General features: G+C 41.3%; 1 protein-coding gene across 6 annotated transcripts in view; it reads left to right on the top strand.

Annotated features, from left to right (window-relative positions):
* The window catches only part of myo9aa (myosin IXAa), a 104,671-nt gene that overhangs the window by 75,267 nt on the left and 6,417 nt on the right, over positions 1-22,987 (top strand). For 4 of the 6 annotated variants that reach the window (XM_026162514.1, XM_026162519.1, XM_026162510.1 and 1 more), the window contains 24 exons: positions 1,754-1,829; positions 6,782-6,922; positions 7,331-7,370; positions 8,044-8,166; positions 9,265-9,345; positions 9,577-9,687; positions 12,179-12,301; positions 12,820-12,969; positions 13,404-13,714; positions 14,129-15,790; positions 16,083-16,182; positions 16,391-16,606; positions 17,492-17,589; positions 17,850-17,986; positions 18,194-18,417; positions 18,561-18,677; positions 18,789-18,977; positions 19,150-19,200; positions 19,331-19,442; positions 20,687-20,748; positions 20,991-21,183; positions 21,299-21,427; positions 21,579-21,684; positions 21,766-21,897. In XM_026162514.1, the coding sequence (XP_026018299.1) occupies positions 1,754-1,829; positions 6,782-6,922; positions 7,331-7,370; positions 8,044-8,166; positions 9,265-9,345; positions 9,577-9,687; positions 12,179-12,301; positions 12,820-12,969; positions 13,404-13,714; positions 14,129-15,790; positions 16,083-16,182; positions 16,391-16,606; positions 17,492-17,589; positions 17,850-17,986; positions 18,194-18,417; positions 18,561-18,677; positions 18,789-18,977; positions 19,150-19,200; positions 19,331-19,442; positions 20,687-20,748; positions 20,991-21,183; positions 21,299-21,427; positions 21,579-21,684; positions 21,766-21,897 (4,684 nt within the window). The remainder of the gene's footprint in view (positions 1-1,753; positions 1,830-6,781; positions 6,923-7,330; positions 7,371-8,043; positions 8,167-9,264; positions 9,346-9,576; positions 9,688-12,178; positions 12,302-12,819; positions 12,970-13,403; positions 13,715-14,128; positions 15,791-16,082; positions 16,183-16,390; positions 16,607-17,491; positions 17,590-17,849; positions 17,987-18,193; positions 18,418-18,560; positions 18,678-18,788; positions 18,978-19,149; positions 19,201-19,330; positions 19,443-20,686; positions 20,749-20,990; positions 21,184-21,298; positions 21,428-21,578; positions 21,685-21,765; positions 21,898-22,987) is intronic. The other 2 variants (XM_026162503.1, XM_026162523.1) reach the window with 2 other exon arrangements.

Here is a 22,987-nt window from a genome sequence, read left to right as displayed (position 1 = left end):
CAGCACTGCATGTACAAGGATGCCAGCTGCCGTTAAACCCCGAAGAAGAAGAAGCTGTGTCCCAGAATTCATAGCGCAGCCCAGCGCAGTTGTCAACAATGGCGGCAGCTAGTTAGTTTTAACTTTACTCCTATTATTCTTTCTGGGTCACAAAATAAACGTTTAACATATTTTCAGGCGAGAATGTAGCTGTGTAAACCTCAAATATCTGCTCAGTTTATCAAGACACCACGTATTTTCAAAAGCTCTCCGACGTTTTCGGAGACGTCTGTTACCCACTAGCTCGTTAGCTAGGCGGGGGCAAGGCTAACTAGAGCCGTGAGAACACCGGACTCCCGGCAAATCGTTTTCAAACCCACCACTGTCTTTCGCTACTCAGGTTAAACATGATATATAAGTCACTTAGATAACTTAAAATGTTATTGTTTGGCTTTCTTTAGTATTTTATTTGTTCCTGAGTAAATCGGTTTGGCTAAGATTAAAGTTATAGTTTTTGCACAGCTAAATAAACTTCAAGCAGACAGCTGATCATCAGAAGTTTGAGACGCTGGATAATATACTCCGGTGTCCTGTTATATTTTAGAAAGCAAGGAGTTTATTAAACTTCACCGAAACAATCTGCAAATTTCATTAAAAATTAATAAACTACCATCTTGTCTTTATTTTTAGTTAGCACAAACACTTCAAGCTGTAAGCTAATGATAGTTATATAAGACCAGATGCTGCTGGTGCAATAAGCTGTACGCTGTACGTCCAATGGATGATGATCTGATTAGTCGACTAATCGCAAAAATAATCGGTGACTAGTCGACTATCAAAATAATCGTTTGTGGCAGCCCTAAACTAAATGTTTAATCCTTGGGATGTCTTAATATAAGAAAAACATGTGCTACAGTAAAAACCCGTTTATTCCTTATGACAAATGTGTAAAATTACAGAATAAGTTCTGGTAGCTCATTATCCACACAGGGCTGCATTTATTAAAAAACTGTGTTTTGATTAATTCACAGATGAATTATTTTTAGCAGCATAGAACCACTATTAAACAAGAAATGTTTATGGTAGATGGTAGTGAAAAAACAAGAAATCTTCTGTGATTTGATTGTTTATCTATTATTTAACTACTTTGGTGTAGTAGGAATGGCAGTGGGGGAGGTCTTTAATTCAGACTCTATACCCTCCTTATCTAAGCCTTCCAGTGGGCCAGATTAGTCTTTGCCAGGCCGAATCTGGCCACCGGGCCTTATGTTTGAGTCCTCTGTTTTTGGACAGCAATTTGATTGGCTTTTTTTTTTTTTTTTTCCCCCAGTCAAATCTATCACTCACTTTCAAAACACAAAGATGTCAGGAGACAAAATGTTCAGTTCAAGACTTTTCTAACCATGACACGACATCAGTGGCTACATCTATCCTTTATATAAAGTATGGAAAAGTAATCCGAATCAAGTAATCAAGTATTTTAAATTGCCAATCATGGTATTAAACAAACCTACAGGCCAGACTAAACTAAATAATGCTTCAGTATCATCTCACATCATTCAGCACTAACAACCTTGCTATTAACCGCACAAATCTGTGTTAAATGTTACTTCAGCTGCAGTATTTCCAATTTTAAAAAAGGCACATAACAGTCACTGCAGTAACACTTGAGTGTCACACGGTGTCAGAAGTGTGTTTTTTCTCTAGAATGGTTTTGTGTGTAGTGTTTGTGCGTGTTCTTTCACATGATGCCAACATGTTTATTCGTGATCAGGTGTGACTAGAAAGAGTCCACGTACGCCACTCTCAGACCTGCAGGGAACCAACACCATCAATGAAAAATCACCACGGTAAGTGGCCATGTTGTAAAATGTTGTCAGCAGAGTAGTGTGTTGACTCTGGTGGTATTATATCCCAAAGTGCCTCTAACGCATCCATCAGTGAATGTGTCTGTGTGATAGTCGTCTTTCCCCCAAAATATTAATAGAAATTACTTGAATGCTGTTATTGTGGCATTTTGTGGCCACAATGAGCAAAACATTGATATTGTGACAGTCCTAATTGTGTGTCCTACATGCAGTGGTAAGGATATTTGCCTCCCAGCATTGAGAGAGACATTGGATGCCTTTAAATAAATGGACGCACGTGCTTGTGACCCTGAGCGTTGGTCTCGTACCCCTCACTGACACTTTCTGTAATTAGCTGTGGACTGTGAGATTTGCAGCAGCACAGAGGGATTCATGCAAGTCAGCTTTTGTTACACAGGAGATCATTATGGAGCTGGTAACCCCCCCACCATCATCATCCTGCCTCCTCTTCCTCCTCCACGCTCCCCTCATCCTCCACATGCTAGGAGAACACTAAACCCCTTGCAGCTGCTTCCTCGGTGATGTAAAGTTGGAGCTATGCATCAGAGAGAAGTGCCTGGGGAGTAATAAATGTTCGGACCCTGCAGGGTGCATATCAGCTGGACAGAGCAGTGTTTTATGAGACTCTCTGAGACACTATGGAAATAAACAGTCACTACAGAAGCCATACTGTACTATCACCATTTGCAGAGATAGATGATCAACTGAGGAGAAAATCTCCCTTATATGGTGAACCAGATCCATACAGAAGATTTATGCTTTACTTTGTTTCGTGACGCAAAAAAATATTTTCTGATTTTGGCCATGTAGGGATGGAGTGCAAAGATTTTGATTGATACTTACACACTGGAGGTTTGTGGTTTTTCTACAGAAATTTATCATCTTGTAATGTAATGCTGACTGGTTGTACAAATCATCTGCATTTCTCCCCTTGGACTGTGCAGACATAACCTTGTGTTGATGATGGTGGAGGAGCATCCTTTGGGTCTCATCAGTGACCTCCACAGTAAGAAATGTGGTGGAAAGAATGCCCCTGTTTTTTTTGTTTTTTTTCCCCCGTCTTCTTCTTCTTCTTTTTTTTTCTTTTTTTTTTGGTACTTCCGGATTCAAATTTTCATCTTGATGTCCAATACAGTTCAGAATTAACACATGGATTTTTGAGCAAAAAAATTAAGTCATCTGTTTTGTGCATCATCACTATTTTTAAATCAGAATGAACTACACTGGTCGAGTAAGTTCTAACAATTTGACTCAATTTAGGTTACACCCATGTGATGCTTTAATCTAAACATACATGCTACTGCAGACTATCAGTTTATATTAGCATGCTAATATCTGCTTATTAATATACAAATTAAAGATACTGATGAGGCTGTATGAGAACGTCTTTAGCTTTACATAACGTACCAGATTGTGCTAATGAGATAAAGTTGTTGGATGAGTAACAAGTCAAAGGTTTTCATCCTGTTTAGACCCTGAAAAAACATAATTTCTCTTGCAATCCATCCAATTCGTGCAGAGATAATTCATTTTTGGACCAAACTTGCTAAAATGGTTCCAAGAGCTGAATATTTGTTCCTTCTTGTGCAACAAAGATGCTAAACACAATAACACAGTAAACGCAGACGCTGCGGTTTGGTTGTTTTAGTTTGGATATCGCCCAGATCTGCTAATCACACAGGTTATTTTTTACTCAGTATTTAAGCAGTGGACGTTAAGAGTCACTTTCAAACCAAGCAGGCAGCCCTGCAGCAGAAACTCTTCTCTTCTAACTGTTCAGGTACTGGTTGTACCGAATTTGGTTACACACACACACACACACACACACACACACACACACACACACACACACACACACACACACACACACACACACACACACACACACACACACACACACACGTGTCCCACCTGGTTTTCTCTTTATGAATGATTCAACCTCCGGGTAATAACATACTGTGAATCAGCGAGCATATCTTGCTGCTGTAGTCTGTGTGTAATAATGTGTGGCCTGTAACACATGAGGAGGAACTCATGAATGATGAACGGGATGAACGGGAAACAAAACAGCGCACCTCAGTGGATCTGAGGAAGCATGAGATAACCTTTAACTGCCACAGCTGTGCTCTGTTCTGAGTAGTGATGGAGATCGTCTTTGTTTACTTGTCTTTCGTTACCCCGCTTTCATTTTTGCTATGGGATAAAAACCAAAACAGTCTGATGGGTTTTAACCATGACTGACCACTTATGTTTTTGTTTGGGTTCTGGGCATGTGGTTGGGTTCCACCTTGAGGCCTGAGGTTTTGAACCCTTTGGGGCTTCAGTAAGGGATTTCTGTACAAGAGATTCATTCTGTCTTCTGGAAAAGGGAATGAAAATTACTTCCTCTATTTAACTTAGATCACACTATTTAAAAGTACCAAAAGGACAAAGCCACACAACCATGCGTTTGCCGCTGATTTCTAAACTTTCAGTATTCGTTGTTTAACGTCTCATCTGACAAACCAAGTGCAAAGGAAAACAGTGATTTCTAAACAGATGTTTGGAAACTGTTGTGGTAAAATAAAGAAACACTACAGTGGTGGCATAGATCTTAAGACATGTTCAATAGCTCAATGACTTATCAAGTAAACTTTTTACGGTAAGGAGCAGGTTGTTGCCGATAATCCTTTAGGTTATATAAAATATGTAAGGGGAAAAAAGCTAGATTCAGCTAGATTAAAGTTGGAGAATCAGTGACTGACACTGCCTGGTTTATTATTTGTGTTTCTTATTTTTGACAGTTTTAATTATTAGTATATATTTTATGGACCCTGCAAGCTTGACAAAGAAGGGATGAAATAACTGATTTTATAGACAGCGTCATGAATGGCAAGGTGAAGACTCAAATGCAGACTCACCTGCAGACAGATGTAAGCAAAAAGCGCACTATTAGTTCAGCTGATTTCACAGCCCAGAATTATATAGTCCATGAGATGGAAACCAAAAACCAGAGCATTTCAAAAACACACGGGAATGGGAAGATGCTGAGACAAACACTTAAGGGAAGACAACACTATATACCCACATAGCAAGCCGGCACTGCTGGCTGACTTCTAGCATGATAAGACGTATGTCAACCAGATGTGGGCCAGGGCTGGCATAGATGGCACTGTCTATGTGATGCATTGCCACACCTGGCTGGTTTGTAGTTTGGGTTATGGGGCCCAGGCCCATTGAAAACAGGTCTGGCCCGGATCTGGCATCAAGCTGGGACTTCTGACTGACTGATGTCATGGCAGAGTGTATGTCAACTAGATGTGGGCCAGGTCTGGCAATGATGGCACTTTGTTATGTTCCTATTTTCCTATTTTAGTTAGAAGACTCAAATGCCATGTTGCAACACTATACTGCTATGGTAGCCAGCGTTTCAAATGCAGGTTTGACAGGTTTGTGAGTGTACACTTTATCCAAAACCTAGTGACGGTTTACTCATGCACAGCCAGCGGGTGGCTGTAACTCAGGAGGTAGAGCAGGTCACCTTCTAATCAGAAGGTCAGTGGTTCAATCCCTGGCTCCTCCAGTCTGCATGTCAGGAGTGTGAATGTGTATGAATGTAGTTAGGAGGCACTCAGTTTAGAGAAAGTTTGTGACTGGGTGAATTTGGTATGTTGTGTAGCACACTTTGAGTAATCCGAGAGAGTAGAAAAGCGCTTTATAAGAATCAGCCCATTCACTGTCTAAACAGTTTTACATGTTACTTTTGCACTATTACGTTCCAGCACATGTTGTTATTACATGGCTTGATTAAGGTACACATTAGGCTGACATCTGGGACCAGAGCTGAAACTGTTCTGGGCCAGCACAGGGCCAGCAGTGTGTCTGCAACTGGCCCGTGGCTGCACACAACTTACACATGGCCCTCATACCACAAAGAATGACATCCCTTTGGTGGCCCAGATCAGGTTTGCCAAAGGTAATCCACACATGGGCCAACACAGGACCACCACTGTGTCTGCAACTGGCCTTGTGCTGACCCATGTGTGGGCCACATCTGGCAAACCAGATCTGGGCCACCAAAGGGCCGTCATTCTTTGCGATATGTGGGCCATGTTTAAGCACATTGTGTGGGCCAGATCTTGGCCATACCAATTTTGCTATGTTGGTAAACACATTAAGGTTATTAAAGAAAGTGGACATAACTGAATAAGAAGATGGAGGAGGAAACCAAAGACAATGAAAAAAGATGGGATTAAAATGAAAATATACACTAGAGACAAGTAACCAATCAAAATAAAACAGGAAGTTAGAAGCCAAACAGGGAGAAACAGACATGTGAATGAACTTAACCTACAGGAACTGACACAAGAGGATGAGACAGAAACTGCTGAGAGAACAAACATTAAAACTAAACTACAACAAGAACTACAAGCTTAAAAAATGCTAATGAAAACGGGGAGAAAAATTAACCAAGGTATGAACAACAAACATAAAATTCATCCTCCGAAGGCAGTCAGACCTCTGCTCCTGACGGTGCGTCTACATCTATTGTAGTACTCTTTGTTTAGCACACACTGTAAATATAAAATATTGGACTTCCACAGTACATCCCTCAGGTACTCTTGATCAGCTTCATGTGAACAAAGTAAAAGTAATAAATGTATTTCAGAAGATATTCTACGCAGGCTAAAAAAGTAAAGTTACAACAAGACATATTTCTTAGTTTATGGGAATAGATGGCTGTGATTAATTGAAAAAAAAATTGAGAACTAACTGCTCAAATTGTTTTGTATTGTATTGCTTTTAATTAATAAATGTATGAAACTATTAATGATGTATAGAATTATTATTATAATATAGAGATCAACATAGATTTAAAGTTTGATTTGCTTTAAAAGATGTCTTTTATTTTTTTATTTTCAAATTATTCACTGGTCTGTATGTTTGGTCTGAAGGGGTTCCCCAGGGCTCGGCTGGAACGGGCGCGTGGGTAGACAGAGCCGCTTATCATCCAGCAGCTCTACTGCAGAAGATGATGGCATCTTTCTCAACTCTACCAGCAGCAAACTCCTGGAGAGAGCCCACGACATCCTCATGTCAGTATCGAGATGCTATTTTCTTTTCTGCTCTACAGTAATTTGTTATTTTGGTTAGCACTGCAGTCTAGACACAAGTAAACCCTAAAGTTCAAACATCTGTCCTGATGAAGTCTCCTCCAGCAATGACTACATTCCTGCAAGCTCAGTCAGTGCTGATCTCTAGTTGAACCTGACCTCTAAACCCCTGTATGGCAGAGAGCAAGTGAAGGAGAATTTCTTTCCCCTCAGGGATCAATAAAATTCTGCTTTATTGACAGGAATATGACATATTTAGGAAAAAATCTGAAATTATAGGTTGTTTTGTTGACCAGACTTAAAAAAGAAAAGACAAACCCACCTGTCTCACTTGCTGATTTAAAGAACTGCTGAACTAGATTTTCAGTTTTTGTTTTATTTTTCTTCCAGGAGGAACAAAAACTACAAATCTAAGCCCGTTCTTCCAAAGGTACAGTGCACAGTATTTTTCAATTTACCCTTATAGGTCACAGTGCATACAGACAACAGGCATAAAGTCACCATGACTTGTTCCCCAGGGCTCTGTCCTGGGGCCACTCCTGTTTACTATACATATATATCACCAGTCTTGAATTTAAGCGTTTGGATATTTAATTTTTATACAGAAAGATATGGTGATCTGCTTCCGAACAGTACCAGGCTCTTTAGCAGTTGAAATATTAAAAAAACAAATACTGAAAACAGCAAAGCAAAACATGCACTATTTTTAAATGCAAAATCAAAAGCACTAAATATCCCATCTGTTGGTGCTTCTCTAAGATTGAGTTTGTATGTGAAACCACTCTGAGCTTTATAAATAGTTTTAGATAAGTCTGTCTTGATATGTGTCCATCTTGCTTACTGAGGAACATCCTTCAGATGAGTATCAGAAGAAGGACTTACTGCTCCTGTCGGTTCCTATAGCCTGTACTGGAAAAAGTGAGCTTCTCTCACTAAACCAATTTTAAATGAGTTGAAGGAAAGTAAATATAGCTGTAGAGGATTTTAACTGACTCTTATGTATGTATTTTTCAATCTTGGCGACCCTTTTATTTGCTAAATACAAATTAAATAGATGGTACTTCTTATATTATTAACTGACTCTGACATTATTATTGTTGCAGCATTTACTCAATGTGAAGTCACTGAAGTACCTCAACAATCTGACGCTTCACGACCGCATCACCAAGTCATTGCTGCACCTCCACAAGAAGAAGAAACCACCCAGCATCAGCGCACAGTTCCAGGTCTCTCTCTCTCTCACTCACTCACTCACTCACTCACTCACTCACTCACTCACTCTCTCACACACACACACACACACACACACACACACACACACACAGAAAGCAGTCGCATACAGAGCTCAATAATTTGCTTCTCAGTGCTTCTCACAATAAAAATCTCACCAGGGTGAGATTGAGCAGGCTGGAGGAATCCCCTCCCAGCTGTGAACGTGACTAAAACAAGGTGTGTCCATTTGATGGCTTAGTTTATTTTAGTGCAGCCTTTACTGCTCACTGTCTAATCCTGGATCCAGTGTGTGTGAGGTGTCTATCATGTAGTTACCCACACCCAAAAGTCATATTTGTATGACATCGTGTCTGGTAATAAAATATATTTGATTTAGTGAAAAATAAAAACACACAAACACACCCTTTGGAAAATTCTTCACAAAGAATGAACAGAGGCACAGCTTCCAGTATCAGTATCAGAATGATTCGGTGCTCTTCAGGTCCAAAATGTCTGATAGGAGCTAGCATTGTTAGCTAGTAACACACAAAAGGCTGAGAACAAATTCCAGAGAGCAAAATTTTCTATTTTCTTCCCAAGTTCTTTGAACGTGAACTGTGTGCTCTGGCTGTTGGAGGTAGAGACGAGCGCTGAGGCCCCTCTGGCAGGCAGCCCTGGCCCCTGTGTGTGGATGACTTCACTTTCCACATCCTGTGCTGCACTGAGTGCTTTAATCTCCCATGGAGGGGGAGGAGACTGAATTCCTTCTGCCACTGAATTATCGTGCACACATGCTGACACATATGTGCATGTGTTTACACACACACACACACATACAATGACGGCACATGGAAATGTTGCACACATGTCTTTGTCCTTTTTATTTCCAGTCTGCATGCTAACATAGACTTGTTGCTGGTAATTATGATCCCAGGCAGATACTTTAATCTTGCAGCACAAGAGCTTTGCTTGCAAATGGACCAGTTACTTATAGCTGACAACAGTCACCTGACTTTGACTTCTGCCTGTCAAACAGCTGTGAAGTGAGCCTCAGCTCGTTATCTTCTTCTCTGTTAATTCTAATATTTTGGTTTTTGTGTCTTGTCCTCTAGGCCTCTCTCAATAAGCTAATGGAGACTCTGGGTCAGTCTGAGCCTTATTTTGTCAAGTGCATCCGTTCCAATGCTGAGAAGGTACAGTGTGCTCCCTCTAGCCTGCGGCCACTTTGACTGTTTCGGTGTAGTTTTCAAAGCATTACTTATTTCCTTTGAAGTTTGGACTTTTTTTTTTTTTTAAAGCTGTTTATCATTTTCCCGTCGTCTCTCTGCAACCTCTGCTGCCTGTCGCTCTTCCTTTTTTTTTTTTTAACACCCCCCGATGCCTCCTTTTTTTTCTCCCTCTCTTGCTTTCTTTCTCTCTTTCAGCTGCCCTTACGGTTTAACGATAACCTGGTGCTGAGGCAGTTGCGTTACACAGGTATGCTGGAGACAGTACACATCCGGCAGTCGGGTTACAACATCAAGTACACTTTCAAGGTAATACACTCAATTACACTGTGTATACTCTTCAAGCATCTGGTTACGCTTCATAATAACCACTTAGAGATGGGTAAAAGGTGTCCTTTAATGTCAATAACAACCCCGAGTCTGTTGTGGGTTTGGCTGAAGTAATTTATAACCCAGAGTGGTTGGGCTCACTGCTCTATCCATCCATCTTCCTAACCTCTTGTTCAGTTAGGGATCCTTTAATTAGTGATTACGGATTGTTAATGTACTTTCCCTTAATTAAAATTCAACATTTAATAGGAATGATTAACCAAAAAAATAGTAATGTAGTACAGAAAAAGTTACTTGTGACTAAACCAGGTACAGTACAATATAAAATATATTTTAAGATAGATCATTTTTTGTTAGACAAACGAATAATGGAAGTAAACATATTTTATACAATCACTAATAATTATAATTTTGGTTTTTTTTAAAGTAAAATAACTCTCAAGAACTCAATTTACAACCCTATCTTTATAACCGTCATTTATTGTTTTGTTTTTTTTCTTTGGATGCAACATGTTGCTTTCATCATAAAAATCATGTAAACTTTATGAGAGAATGATGGAAGATCTGTCTTTAATCTGTCCTATGATACCCGATTATGTGCTTTCCATAATAAACTAAAAGGTTTGCAGCAAAACTTTTCGTTATTAAGTTATTTGTCTTGACAAAGGCCTGCAGACCTACAGAAGACACTATTCATAAATTTTCTCAGGCTGAGCATTTACCCTGATTAGTGAACTAATCTGTGTAAAACTGAAGCTCCCCTTTAAACACTGTTCATTTCCCGAATCTCCCCTTCTTGCGTTATTTTGCGATCTTTGTCGATAAATGCCAAAGATCTTAATTTCCAGAATGCACTGAAAGAGCCAGTTGCTAAAAGTTCAGCAGTAGATCATAGCTACGCAGGCCAGAGTGCTGCTGAAGCGCTCCTGAGCCAAAACTTAAACAACACTCATGTTTCCACAAGTGCAGGCGCCAGCCATGAATTCATCTCCAGGAAACTTGTCGGTGATGTTGCTTCATTTGGGGGTTCATTGTATGTTGTGTCATGAGGGACTTATGAGGGATGTGATGTGGCAGCCATCTTTAACCACACTGGCTCTCATAGGAATGATGTCAACCCTGTAAGAAATGTGACTAATAAAGCAGATGAAGTTAGATGCAGATTTGGGAGTGGCTCACTCCTACCTCAGTTTTTTTTTTTCATTTGCTTTCCATGTTGTGGAGGCGTGTAACCAGTATAGTTTTATTATTTAAGATCTTTACTGCCAGGATTCCTAAATAGTAATTTCAGAGGCATTTTAACATAGGTGACTCTTTAAGTTTGTCCAAATGTCAGATGTTTAAAGTGAGAAAATGCTCGATTTAAAGAAAAAAATGAAATAATTTTGAATTTGATGGGAGCAACTTTTCTCAAAAAGGCTTGGACACGCCACGGTTACCAATGTGCAGCATCCCCTCTTCTTCTAACAGCAGTCTGTAAATGAACAGTTTTCCACTTTGCCCCAGATGAACTTTACCCCAGAGAAGACAGCAGGTTTTCTAGATCATGCTCACATATGGCTTCTCTCCATGGCAGAGCTTTGCTCAGCTTTGTGAATGGCACTGTGACCTGTTTCTGGACATGTTCTTGAGTCCATGCAGTGATTTCCATGTTTTTAATGCAGTGCCACCCAGGTCCCACAGATGTATGAATTTCTAATCAAGTAGCTCAACTTTTATTTTTATTTCTTGGATGCATATAGTTATAGTTTTAACCTTTACCCTACCAACTAGCTCTTCAATCAATGCGAAATAAAATTTCCAATAAAATTTGTAATGCTACTATAAAAACAGCTTACTTTCTATATGTTCATATCATTATGGCTTTAAGTCTAACATTTAGTTTATAATACCAGTGAGCTGGTATTTCGATGACCTCACTTTGATAATTTTAGCATCAGAGTTGGTCATTTACCAAAAATTCTCCCAAACATATTGAGTGCTGCGGTCAGCTGTAATTAGAAATATCTTGAGCATGGGATCATTTTGGAGGACTCTGCTGTTCAGAACAGAGGCTCTACTTTGTCCCCTGCTTTCCGAAACACTCCCCGTGCTTGTAATTGTATAAACACAGCATCTGTTTCCCTGTCAACCCCCTACAGCCCAGGGTGCAGACTGTATTGACTTCAGACAATGAGCCTCAGTTTGAAGAGTGGGAGTTCAGCATATTTATACCATGATGTTTGAGCTTAACTACGGATGACATGGATTTTCACCTGAAACCACATGATGCTCGACAGCATTTTTTAAAATGTTGCTGTTCCTGTAAGAAGGGTGTCTCGTTTCAGTCTGGAGACATATTTTAAATTAATCCCCACTAAAGTGAAACATCTCTGTACAGGAATCTTGTGACTTTTAAAAAATTAAAATCCAGAACATAACAGAGCTGTGGGATGCATCTCATTAATATCTGTCCTTGTTTCTTTGATAGGACTTTGTCCACCACTTCAGTGTGCTGCTTCCAGAGGGCACCAGTGCTACCAGAGAGGGCATCCAGCAGTGCCTGGACCAGCTAGACCTAAAAGCAGATGGATATCAAGTTGGAAAGACAAAGGTAATCCTTCTCCCTTCTTTTCTCCAGATCTTTTATATCAGCTTAAAAACTGTCGAGGCTATTTCTGATGTGTGTTACATTTTCTGTGTACATATCCATGATATGAGAGTCATTCACTGAAAAAATGTGAGGTTTTTACATTGTTTCAACTGATTTCTTTAGTTTTTTTTAACAGTTAAATACAAGGAAAACCGTGACTGGTCAAGGACATTATGGATGGGGAGTTGGGATAAACTCATTAAAGAATCCTCTTTAATGAGGATTTAAAAAAAGAAATATGAGTGTCACATATTTGGTATTTTTGTCTAGGGTATGAATGGGGCATGATAGAGGAGTGCATGTTTCTGGGATGGTGTCTATATAATTAGAGGGTCATTCTTGACATTCTTGTGACCACATATGCATCCAAGGCTTTCTGAAGCATGTGTGTTTGCTTGTAATTGATTTTTTTTTTTTTAAGTTTTGTCTCAATAAGTGTGGATGCCCTGTACTGACTCCATCACGGCTCCTCCCCTCAGGTGTTTCTGCGGGAGGCTGAGCGTCAGCAGCTGCAGGCCTTCCTCCACAAGGAAGTTCTGAGACTCATCGTCATGCTGCAGCGGCGATTCAGAGCCCAGCTGGAGAGGAAGCAGTTTGTCCGGATGAGAGAAGCAGCGGTCTGCATCCAGGTATAGTACAGCGCTCTTCCCCGTCACTCCTTTCATCTCCATCTACTTTGCATCAGTCATTTCCTTATGTCTGAGTTCTTACTATAGAATTTGTGAGATTTTTAATTTTGTTTTGTTTAATTTTATGCCTATATCAGGCAAAAGGGTCTGTGTATTGTAACTGAAAATGAATCACAGCCCATTGTCCTCTTTGTTCTATGTAATAATGTGTTAAGTACAGTGCAAAGTTTGCAAAAAGAATATGAACGTACGTGGAAGAACACCTCAGTCACAGATGATATTGTCAGCCACCTCCTTATGCCAACTATTGTAATTTCCTTCATTTGACACTCCCAGTTAAAAAGAAAAAAAATCGAAGTCCACTTTGAACGAAGGTGCTTGTACATTATTGGATTAGTTGTCTTCGATGAGCATGAAAGATGTTTTCATTACAGAGATGGTGGCGCTCTGTCCGGTCCATAGACGAGGACGAGGACGACTATGACCTCAGTGTCCAGGAGGGGGCAGCTTTGTGTCTGCAGAAACACTGGCGAGGTTACAGAGATCGTCAGAGGTTCAGGCTGTGGAGGGCGGCTGCTCTGGTGCTACAGAGGGCATGGAGGTTCTGGCTCCGTCGGCGCTGCACGGCAGCTCTGGTCATTCAGGCAGCCTGGCGCTGTCACCGAGCCAGAGAAGCCGACTTGCGCCTGTATGCTGCTGTGATACAACTACAGGCAGTTTGCAAAGGCTTCCTCACCAGGCGAAGGTAAGCCATGCACCTGTTTATAGAAACTTCAGGTATATAAGCATTTTAAAAGGGTCAATACTCTGAAAATAGCTTCTAAGAGTAGATGACTGTGTGATTTTTATTTTTTTTCTCCCCCCTCTAAAGCTGGTTAAAAACCAGATTAATCTTTGCACACAGCTCCTGCCATGTATTTGGGCATTGTTCAGGCTAGGCTTGGTACATGTAACAGCATAGAATTACGCAAGCAATCCGTCCCAAAGCAGCTCTACAGCTGAGCTGCTGTGAGCTCAGAATTTGTGTATGAGACTCCGACACCGCTGAATGTTCGAGCTAGATCAAATTTGTCATCAGTAACTTTACTTGTACAAAGAGTGATGAAAGATGTTAGATGTTTAATTTACGTTAACACAGTAATACTTTCCTGATTGTCAGCTTCAAGAAACTAAGAGAGCAGAAACTCAGGGCGAAAAGGGAGCAGCAGGAACAGCTCCTTCAGCTCCAGAATGGCCAGGTGAGCCTCTCGCAAGACGAGGAGGAGGAGCCACAAGAAATAATTATGGGACTGGACCTCAGCACTTGGGAGGATCGTTCCTACGAACAACGAGAAAAGAGCCTCCAGGAGGTGGTTAAGGAGGCAGGAGGAGAAGATGCTGCGACAAAAGAGAGCCCCTCCAAAACACAAACTGAAGCAGCAACTTCAGTACCAGCACCCTCTGTGACGGTGCGAGAAAGGGCTAGGACTGCAGATGAACCTAGCCAGAGAACCACCCGGGCCAAGAGAGAGAGCCGGCGGATGAGAGAGTTGGAGCAGGCCCAGTTCAGCCTGGAGCTTCTCAAAGTGCGGGCAAATAGCGGCGGAGCAGCGTCCCCGTGCGAAGACCGGCGCTGGTCTCTTGAGCTGGTGCCTCCTGCAAGCCCACCTCTGCTTTCACCCCAAGGCACACCTGACAGCCAGAGCTCCAAAGGCAGCTTTGAGCTTCTCATGATGGATGAGGAGCCACCAAAGGCCAGAGAAGAGGTGACAGACATTGAGGACCCCTTCTCCCCTCTCCCGCCAGTTTCTCCAGTTTCAGACCCTAAGGTGGATGTTGTTTCAACAAGCCCCAAGCCAGCGGAACCATACAGGACAGAGCTTTCTGATACTGTTGCCCACCAAGGCAGCCCGATCAAAACGGACCCCGCCCATGTAGATCCGCCCAAAGTCGACTACCTCCCAACCTTTTATGTCCCTGCTGGTGAGGGCAGCGCAGTAATCTCCCATTCTGCTGCAGAATCTCAACAAAGCAAAGATGCAGCCGTCTCCACAGCCACATCAGTCATCAACAGAAGAGAGTCAACACGGCGCCCAGTGGTGGTGGTCATCAGTATGCAGAAAGAAATACCACTAAGTGAGGAGCTGAGTAACGCTGTCCGCCCCTCTGTAGAAGTTCGAGATTCTACAGCCCAGACGGGCGACTTAACACCTGCATCAAAGAAACCAGACAGACCTGCCGTCCCTGTTCCCACCTCAGTGCCTCAAGCGGACCAGGCTGTCATAGAGAAGCTGGTGCGCCTGAACGAGGAGAAGGAGGAAAGGCAGCGTAATCAGCAGCAGCAGAATGAAAAGGAGATGATGGAGCAGATAAGACGTCAGAAAGAAGTGCTGGAGAAGCAGCGTCTCTACTTCGCTCAGTATGAAAGAGATATGTTTGAGAAACAAAAAGACGAGGCTCTGCTCAAGATAGAGCAGAGTCGACAGAGCGGACAAGATGTCAGTGGAACCGCAGCCTCCAGGAAGCCCCTCAGACCCATTTCGGTGCTGGTTCAGAGAGCAGCAGGGGAGGTTCCTCATACCAGGACGCTGTCAGACTCCACTGTTCCTCAACCCCAGCAGCCTCCACCACCTGCTTCTCCTCCTACAAAAATTCACATGGAGAATAAGCCAGTTCCCGAGGGCTGGGCACCCAAACTCACACTAGAGTCCAGAGACAGGGGAGGAATTAAAGAGAGAGCAACTGCCAAGAAGCCACCAAGCAATCAAGGCACTGCTGTTGGTATGAGAGATAAGCCTGGCAGCATCTTCTTCTCTCCAAATGACAAAGTGACATTTGCAAAGTGAGTACCAAATTAAACTATTTATGCATTTTTATTTTTTGTACTACAATAGCAGATTTGAGGTGGAGGCTGGGACTTTTCACAGAGCTTGTCTCGTTTCTCCAAATAAACATACATTTTGGGATGTTTCAAATGACTCCGAAGTAACAGAAGAGTGTCTTTAATTTTTCTTCCATACTCTGGAGTTCTCTACCTCTATTAAGCAATAAGCATGACACATTTGTTCATGCTTATTACTTAATAGATTCACTACATTGATGAAATTTTCTGTGCTTATGTTTTTTCCCATCAGGTTTGCCACTGATACTGTCACTAAAGACACACAAGCTGCCATCTCCAAAGAGGAACCAACGTCTGTGCCCAAATCGTCTAAGGGAACAAAAGCGCGGGATGTAAGCAATTTTTTAAAATGAGCATTTTGTTTGACGTGTGTTTGCATATTTTCAGGAGTGCAGTTTTGTATTGTGAACGAATGAATCTTGGCAGGATAGCTCAGCTAAGCATAGCGCAGTACACCAACATGAGGACCACGATGCACTGAAGCTCAGGTTATTAAAGGCTCCATTAAAACATGCTGTTATCACTTCTGGTAAACTCCAGGTTGGCAGAGCGGGCCAAAAAAAGAAAGCCAGAATGGCACGGACCCGCTCCGACTTCCTCACCCGCACCCCCTTTCTCTCAGTTGGGGGCGATTCAGACGAGGAGGACTATGATGGCGACAGCCTCCACAGCCCCCGTCATTACACTCTACCCCACTCCAAACAGAGCTCCACGGAGACATGCCTAAGAGAGTCCTGTTTCAGTGACTCAGACATGGTAACAGGCGCCATCCAAGCCACAAGTGGCCCTCTCTAAGTTCTTATAAGCGTGGCTTCTCTTTCTAACCCACTCAGCAGAGAGAGCATAGGTCTGCATCACACCTCTGAATCAATATGAGCTCCAATAAATTTCTCTTTTCTCAATAATAAGTTTTTAAAAAAATTAACAAGTTTTCTGGCAGGTATTTCAAAGGCATATTGGAATACCTGCCTTGAGATCATTTTGGATTTTATGTTTGGGGTAATGTGTAATATTCATGTCAGCTTTTAAAGACGTGAATTTAAGCACATCACAACTTTGAATCTACTACTACATTTGATAACCGCTCTAGAAATCAGCAGTGAGTGTGAATCTGGATTTATGCATCACGATGCAGGAGACCTTTTGAAACGTGTTCTTCCTGAAACATGAAGCTTTTTAACATAGATGCTTTTCTAACATAATTTGGCTTCATTTTCTCTCACAGTTCCTTCCTTGGTAGTAAGATTTGCATGTCACCTGATTCTTCTTTCTCTTAGCAGATAACACCAGCCACTAGCCAAACCTTGAAAATCATAAAAGAAAAAATTTGGTCTTGATTTTTTTTTTTTCCCATCACTTAAACTCTTATTCTCCTCAACTACAAAAAAACTGAACTGTATCATTTGTTTTCAACTCTATATTACAAGCCTTGTGCTTTAGTATTTGTGTTATACCTTTTTTACATCATGTTTGGCAAAATGTAATTTCAGCCAGTGCAGCACCAGTGATGTGGTGCTGCCATCTAGTGGCTCATTTTTGCCTTCAGCTCATAATCATACTTGAAGAAATGGAATCTCTTTTTTTCTTCTTCTCATTTTGCCATTTTGTCTTAAAATGTTACCTGTCCCGATGTTGTTTCAGCCTGCAAGCTCCGAGGAGAAAAAGAAGCTACACAAAACCATGTCATCAGGCGATTTGGTCAAAGAGGACTCTCTACGTAAAAATTCACAAGATGGAAGGTTTGCTCTTCAACTTTGCATTTCTAGCAAAAAATAGGAAAATGCACACAAAAGAAAAGCATAACTATATAAAACCATATAAAAACATGAGCAAAATAACATATATACACATCGATTGTATCACATAGAGTGCTATTACCTTCAGAAAAGAGTCTTCTGCATACAGCCATGTCTTGTCATTGACACGATTTTTGTTTTTGTATGATTTGGGTTTTTGAGACTTTTTCATTTGCTTGTCACTTCTGTTTCCTTTCGACTAGGAGTCGTAAGATTCTTGGGCCGCGTTTTTGGGGCAAGAGCAAGTACGGGGATAAGAAGACTTCCAGAGAAAAGCTGATCTGTGGGGCTGAGGCCTTGGATGGAGACACTGGAGACACTGGTCCTCTGCTTGGAGAAGGTGTGATTTCCAAGAGTAAAATGTATCCATTTCAGATATACTGTTATTATTTTTTTTGTCTTTTAAGAACTGAAAGTTGTTGAGTAGGAGATAATAGATGCTGAAAAGCTTTTTACTAAATAAATGTAATTAGTTCTTCAAATATATTGAATAAAAATAATATTGTTGCCTCTGAAGCGTCACTGATTGGAGTTCTCTTCCTTGTAGCAGGTCAGGAAAACATGTCGCCGCCATGCAGTCCTGATCTGACCTTAAATCAGTCATTTAGAGACTCGAAAGAGAACAGGGAGCCATCTCCCAAGGTGAAGCGGAGGCGTAGTGTGAAGATCAGCAGCGTGGCTCTGGAGTCTGCCCAGCGGCAGAATGACACGCTGCAGATACTGACCTCCATCGGCGACTACAGGAGCATGAACGACTTCCTTGTGAAGAAGGTACAGCAATATATGCCATCTGCATTACGTAGAGCTCGAAGATGAACTTGAGTATCAGAGTTTTGATTCTTTATATTTGAACTGCACATCAGGTATTAGTCCAGTGTCGTTTATGATCATGCTATGTTGGTGTCATGTTTTAGATCAACGACTTGGATGCAGAGGACAGTAAAAAGGACACCTTGGTGGACATCGTGTTTAAAAAGGCTCTGAAGGAATTTCGTCTTAATATCTTCAACTCCTACTCCACAGCACTCGCAGTAAGTCCTCTGAAGGCTTTTTATATTTGAATATAACCATTCAAACTGAAAAGTCACGTGTTCCCAGACTAGAAAGATAAATACTGCACTCTTCCTGTGACTCCTCCCTAGATGGATGATGGTAAGAGTATCCGCTACAAAGACCTTCATGCACTGTTTGAGCAAATCTTGGAGAAGATAATGCGACAGGAGCAGAGGGACTGGAGGGAGTCTCCTGTCAAAGTGTGGGGGAACACCTTTAAGATTTTCCTGGACGAGTTCATGATTGAGTACAAACCTGCACACTGTGCACTCAGTAAGGTAATGACACTCTTCTCACTGTACAGGTGAATAGACACAACTCTGATAGGCACACAAATAATTTATATTTACAAAAAACTACTGGGTGCTATTTATTGATAATGAAATATAATAAGAAGTAAAATATCTCTTATTATCATTTGTCTTTTTCTTTCTTTTTTTTTAACTGCAGCCATTGCCAAAACCTGAACGCAAGAAACGAAGGAAGAAGGACACAGACAATGTAAATTTGCCTTTATCCATGCTCACAATCATTGCAAAAAATAGTGATGTAATCAGAAAAAAGTGCACTCAAACAATATAAAATATATGAAAGCAAACCAAATGAACCTGTGCTCTGCTGCCCCCTGCAGGTGGAGGAGCATAACGGCCACATCTTCAAGTCCACCCAGTACAGCATCCCCACATACTGTGAATATTGCTCGTCGCTCATCTGGATGATGGACCGGGCCTGTGTGTGCAAATGTGAGTATGCACGCACAGTGTCACAGCTAAAGAACACCTGAGTGTAATACAGCCAGGAAAAGTGGACGCTTCGAAGGCCACTGAATGTGGAGCGTGCTAGCACAAAAATGTTTGTGACAGAAAATTAATAATCAAAAAAAGGTTTTAATCCTGGATGTGCTGCTTTGTCAACCTTAAAATATATGTGATGCTGTAATTTGCATTGTCACATGAAGAGTAGTCCCTCTGATGGAGGAACATCAGTAGTTTTAAAATGAACTAATTATAACACTTTTAATAGTTAACTGAACCATAATGAAGCAAATCCCAGATTTACTCCTTTAAAACATCCTCTGATGGAAACGGTGCAGATAAAGTCGAGCTTGTTGAGGTTGTCCGAGGTTCTTGCTGAGTGAAGTTAAAGACTAAAAATTCCCAGAGTGGTGGAAAGACCAAATAATTGAAATGTCCTTAACACTGATGTCAGTGTGCTCCATACACGGACACACATACTGTTGGTTCCATAGCAGAGGGCATTAGACTTTCACTTTTATATGTTTCATAGAGACTTGGCCTCAGCCTAACCATGACCTTCATTCTACACATAAACGTAAACCTTTAATTGCTTATGTGAGCTTGCTTCCCCCCAAAAGTAATCAAGTTCCTGTGACTATGCAAACCAGATAGGTCAAGATAGCAATGGGAATGCCAGAGTATCAGTTACATAATCCAACTAATTTAATTAATATGATATAAAAGAATTAACTTTTTCATGACCGCAAATGCGCACAGACACACATCTGTGCTTCACGTGGATGTTCACATGAAGTTTTGCGCGGACACACACACACACACACACACACACACACACACACACACACACACACACACACACACACACACACACACACACACACACACACACACACACACACACCCCTTCTCTGGCCGAGCTGTGCTCAGTCTGGCCTCAGAGATAGAGCCCCTCCCTTCTCTCCCTCCTCGGCCCTAATCAGATTGTTTTCAACTGGACTCATGGGGTCTGCGGCTCCGTGTCTCCAGAGATTTCTCCACACAATTTTGCCCTTTAGTCACACAGGATGTTTTCTTCGTGCCAGCCAACACTGCTTTGGCTTCTCATGTGCTGAATTTTTTATGTTTTTTTTTAACCTTTTCTTACAACTTCTGCTGAATAATGAGGAGGCACTGTCTTTCTGTGGATAATGGAAATGATGTTTTTGATCTCTATGGCTGTGTCTATCCAGTGTGCCGGTATGCCTGCCACAGAAAGTGCTGCCAGAAGACGACCACCAAATGCAGTAAGAAGGTGAGTCGGCCATATTGTGCACCGTCGCAGTGATGTCCCATGACAGTAATTGTGGGTTTATGTACAGTAGTTAGTGTTATTTCTACTTTTTGATCTTATGAAAATTGTTAAAGACTGTACTTAGTTTGCTGAATTAATGATATTTAAACTATAACATTAGTTTTGGATGAACTCTGAATGGTGTGAAGGCATGTGTCATATGTGTGTTTTTATAAGAGCATATTATGGTTGTGTCTGAATAGTTCGATCCAGAGCTGTCCTCCAGACAGTTTGGAGTAGAAGTTTCTCGCCTGACTAACGATGAGAGAACAGTGCCTCTGGTAGTGGAGAAGCTTATCAACTACATTGAGATGCACGGCCTCTACACTGAGGGAATTTACCGCAAATCTGGTTCCACCAATAAAATTAAGGAGCTCAAGCTGGGACTTGATACAGGTAAACTTGGCTGCAACTCAGTGAGCAGGTGAACGGTGCTAGCTGGTTTTAAAAAGCTGCTTGCAATTACTCAGTGTCTGCGTTTTGTGTCTGCATTGTCTTTGTGGTCCCACAGATGTGGAGAACATGAATCTGGACGACTACAACATCCACGTTATTGCTAGTGTTTTCAAGCAGTGGCTGAGAGACCTGCCTAATCCTCTGATGACATTTGAGCTGTATGACGAATTCATACGTGTCATGGGTGAGTGGTCGCATATGCCGACTATTGCTGTGGTTCAGTTGAATTGCACTTGAGAATTTGGCCACACATATTCTGCAGACATCAGAATGTATGTGTATTGGTTTGCTGCAATAGTAAAAAGTGAGTTCTTGTGTGGGATATTAATTCACAGGTTTGCAGGATAAAAAGGAAATGACCAGAGGTGTGTATTCAGTTATTGACCAGCTAAGCAGAACTCATCTAAACACTCTGGAACGCCTCATATTTCATCTCGTCAGGTAACAGTTTTTTCCTTAATATGTGAAGATGATTTAGTTCCTTCTTGATAGACAAGTAAAACGCAGAATTCATTCTTTTAGGATTGCTTTGGAAGAGGAGACAAACCGTATGTCACCTAATGCCTTGGCTATAGTTTTTGCTCCTTGCATCCTTCGCTGTCCTGACACCACTGACCCACTGCAGAGCGTCCAGGACATCAACAAGACAACAGCGTAAGGCTATGTCTAATGTCTGTCAAACAATTCACTGCCTTTGTCTAAGGTAATAGATCTTGGTAAAGGAAAACTGATGTTGACTTAATCTGTTTCATATCGGAACAGTAAAGTTAAGCATGAAAAACCACACTGGTATCCCTTTCTATGACTGGGACGCAGCTGTGGACCCAATGGGTGGCCAAGGGTGGCCATTTCCATTATAGACCACACCTGGCTGTACCACACAAACAATAACAAAGCCTCTGAGGGGGATCAACACATACTCAGAAGCGGAGTTTTGGCCATTGACACACATTTTAATAGCATAACCACCCATTTAAATAACAGCATTAATGAAAAGAATAAAGTTTGTAAACATTCCAGATTCCTTTTTTCTTATGGTCTTAATAAGAATGATTGATTGATAAAACTGAAGAATCAGTTTTATTTAGAATATAAATAATATATATAAAAATAGTCTGGCTCCAGTACTGATGAGAGAAGAAAGTGGGGAAGGTTACAAAGGAACAAGCAGTCAGAACAGAGGTCAGCTGTGGTGATTTTAGTCATTACTTAGTAACAGAACAGCATTGTTGCTTCATATCAGTTCAATACAGTCTGTTTTTCCTCAGTGCTGTCTCCAAATGTTTGCTTTGATATATGTGTATTTGGAAATGAGTTATAGTTTAATACTATATAAATATATACAGTGGGGCAAAAAAGTATTTAGTCAGCCACCGATTGTGCAAGTTCCCCCACCTAAAATGATGACAGAGGTCAGTAATTTGCACCAGAGGTACACTTCAACTGTGAGAGACAGAATGTGGAAAAAAAAAATCCATGAATCCACATGGTAGGATTTGTAAAGAATTTATTCGTAAATCAGGGTGGAAAATAAGTATTTGGTCAATAACAAAAATACAACTCAATACTTTGTAACATAACCTTTGTTGGCAATAACAGAGGTCAAACGTTTACTATAGGTCTTTACCAGGTTTGCACACACAGTAGCTGGTATTTTGGCCCATTCCTCCATGCAGATCTTCTCGAGAGCAGTGATGTTTTGGGGCTGTCGCCGAGCAACACGGACTTTCAACTCCCGCCACAG

This window comes from Astatotilapia calliptera, chromosome 1 (assembly GCF_900246225.1).
Source record: "Astatotilapia calliptera chromosome 1, fAstCal1.2, whole genome shotgun sequence".
Classification (NCBI taxonomy): Eukaryota; Metazoa; Chordata; class Actinopteri; order Cichliformes; family Cichlidae; genus Astatotilapia; species Astatotilapia calliptera.
This window is presented reverse-complemented; position numbering and strand designations above follow the sequence as displayed.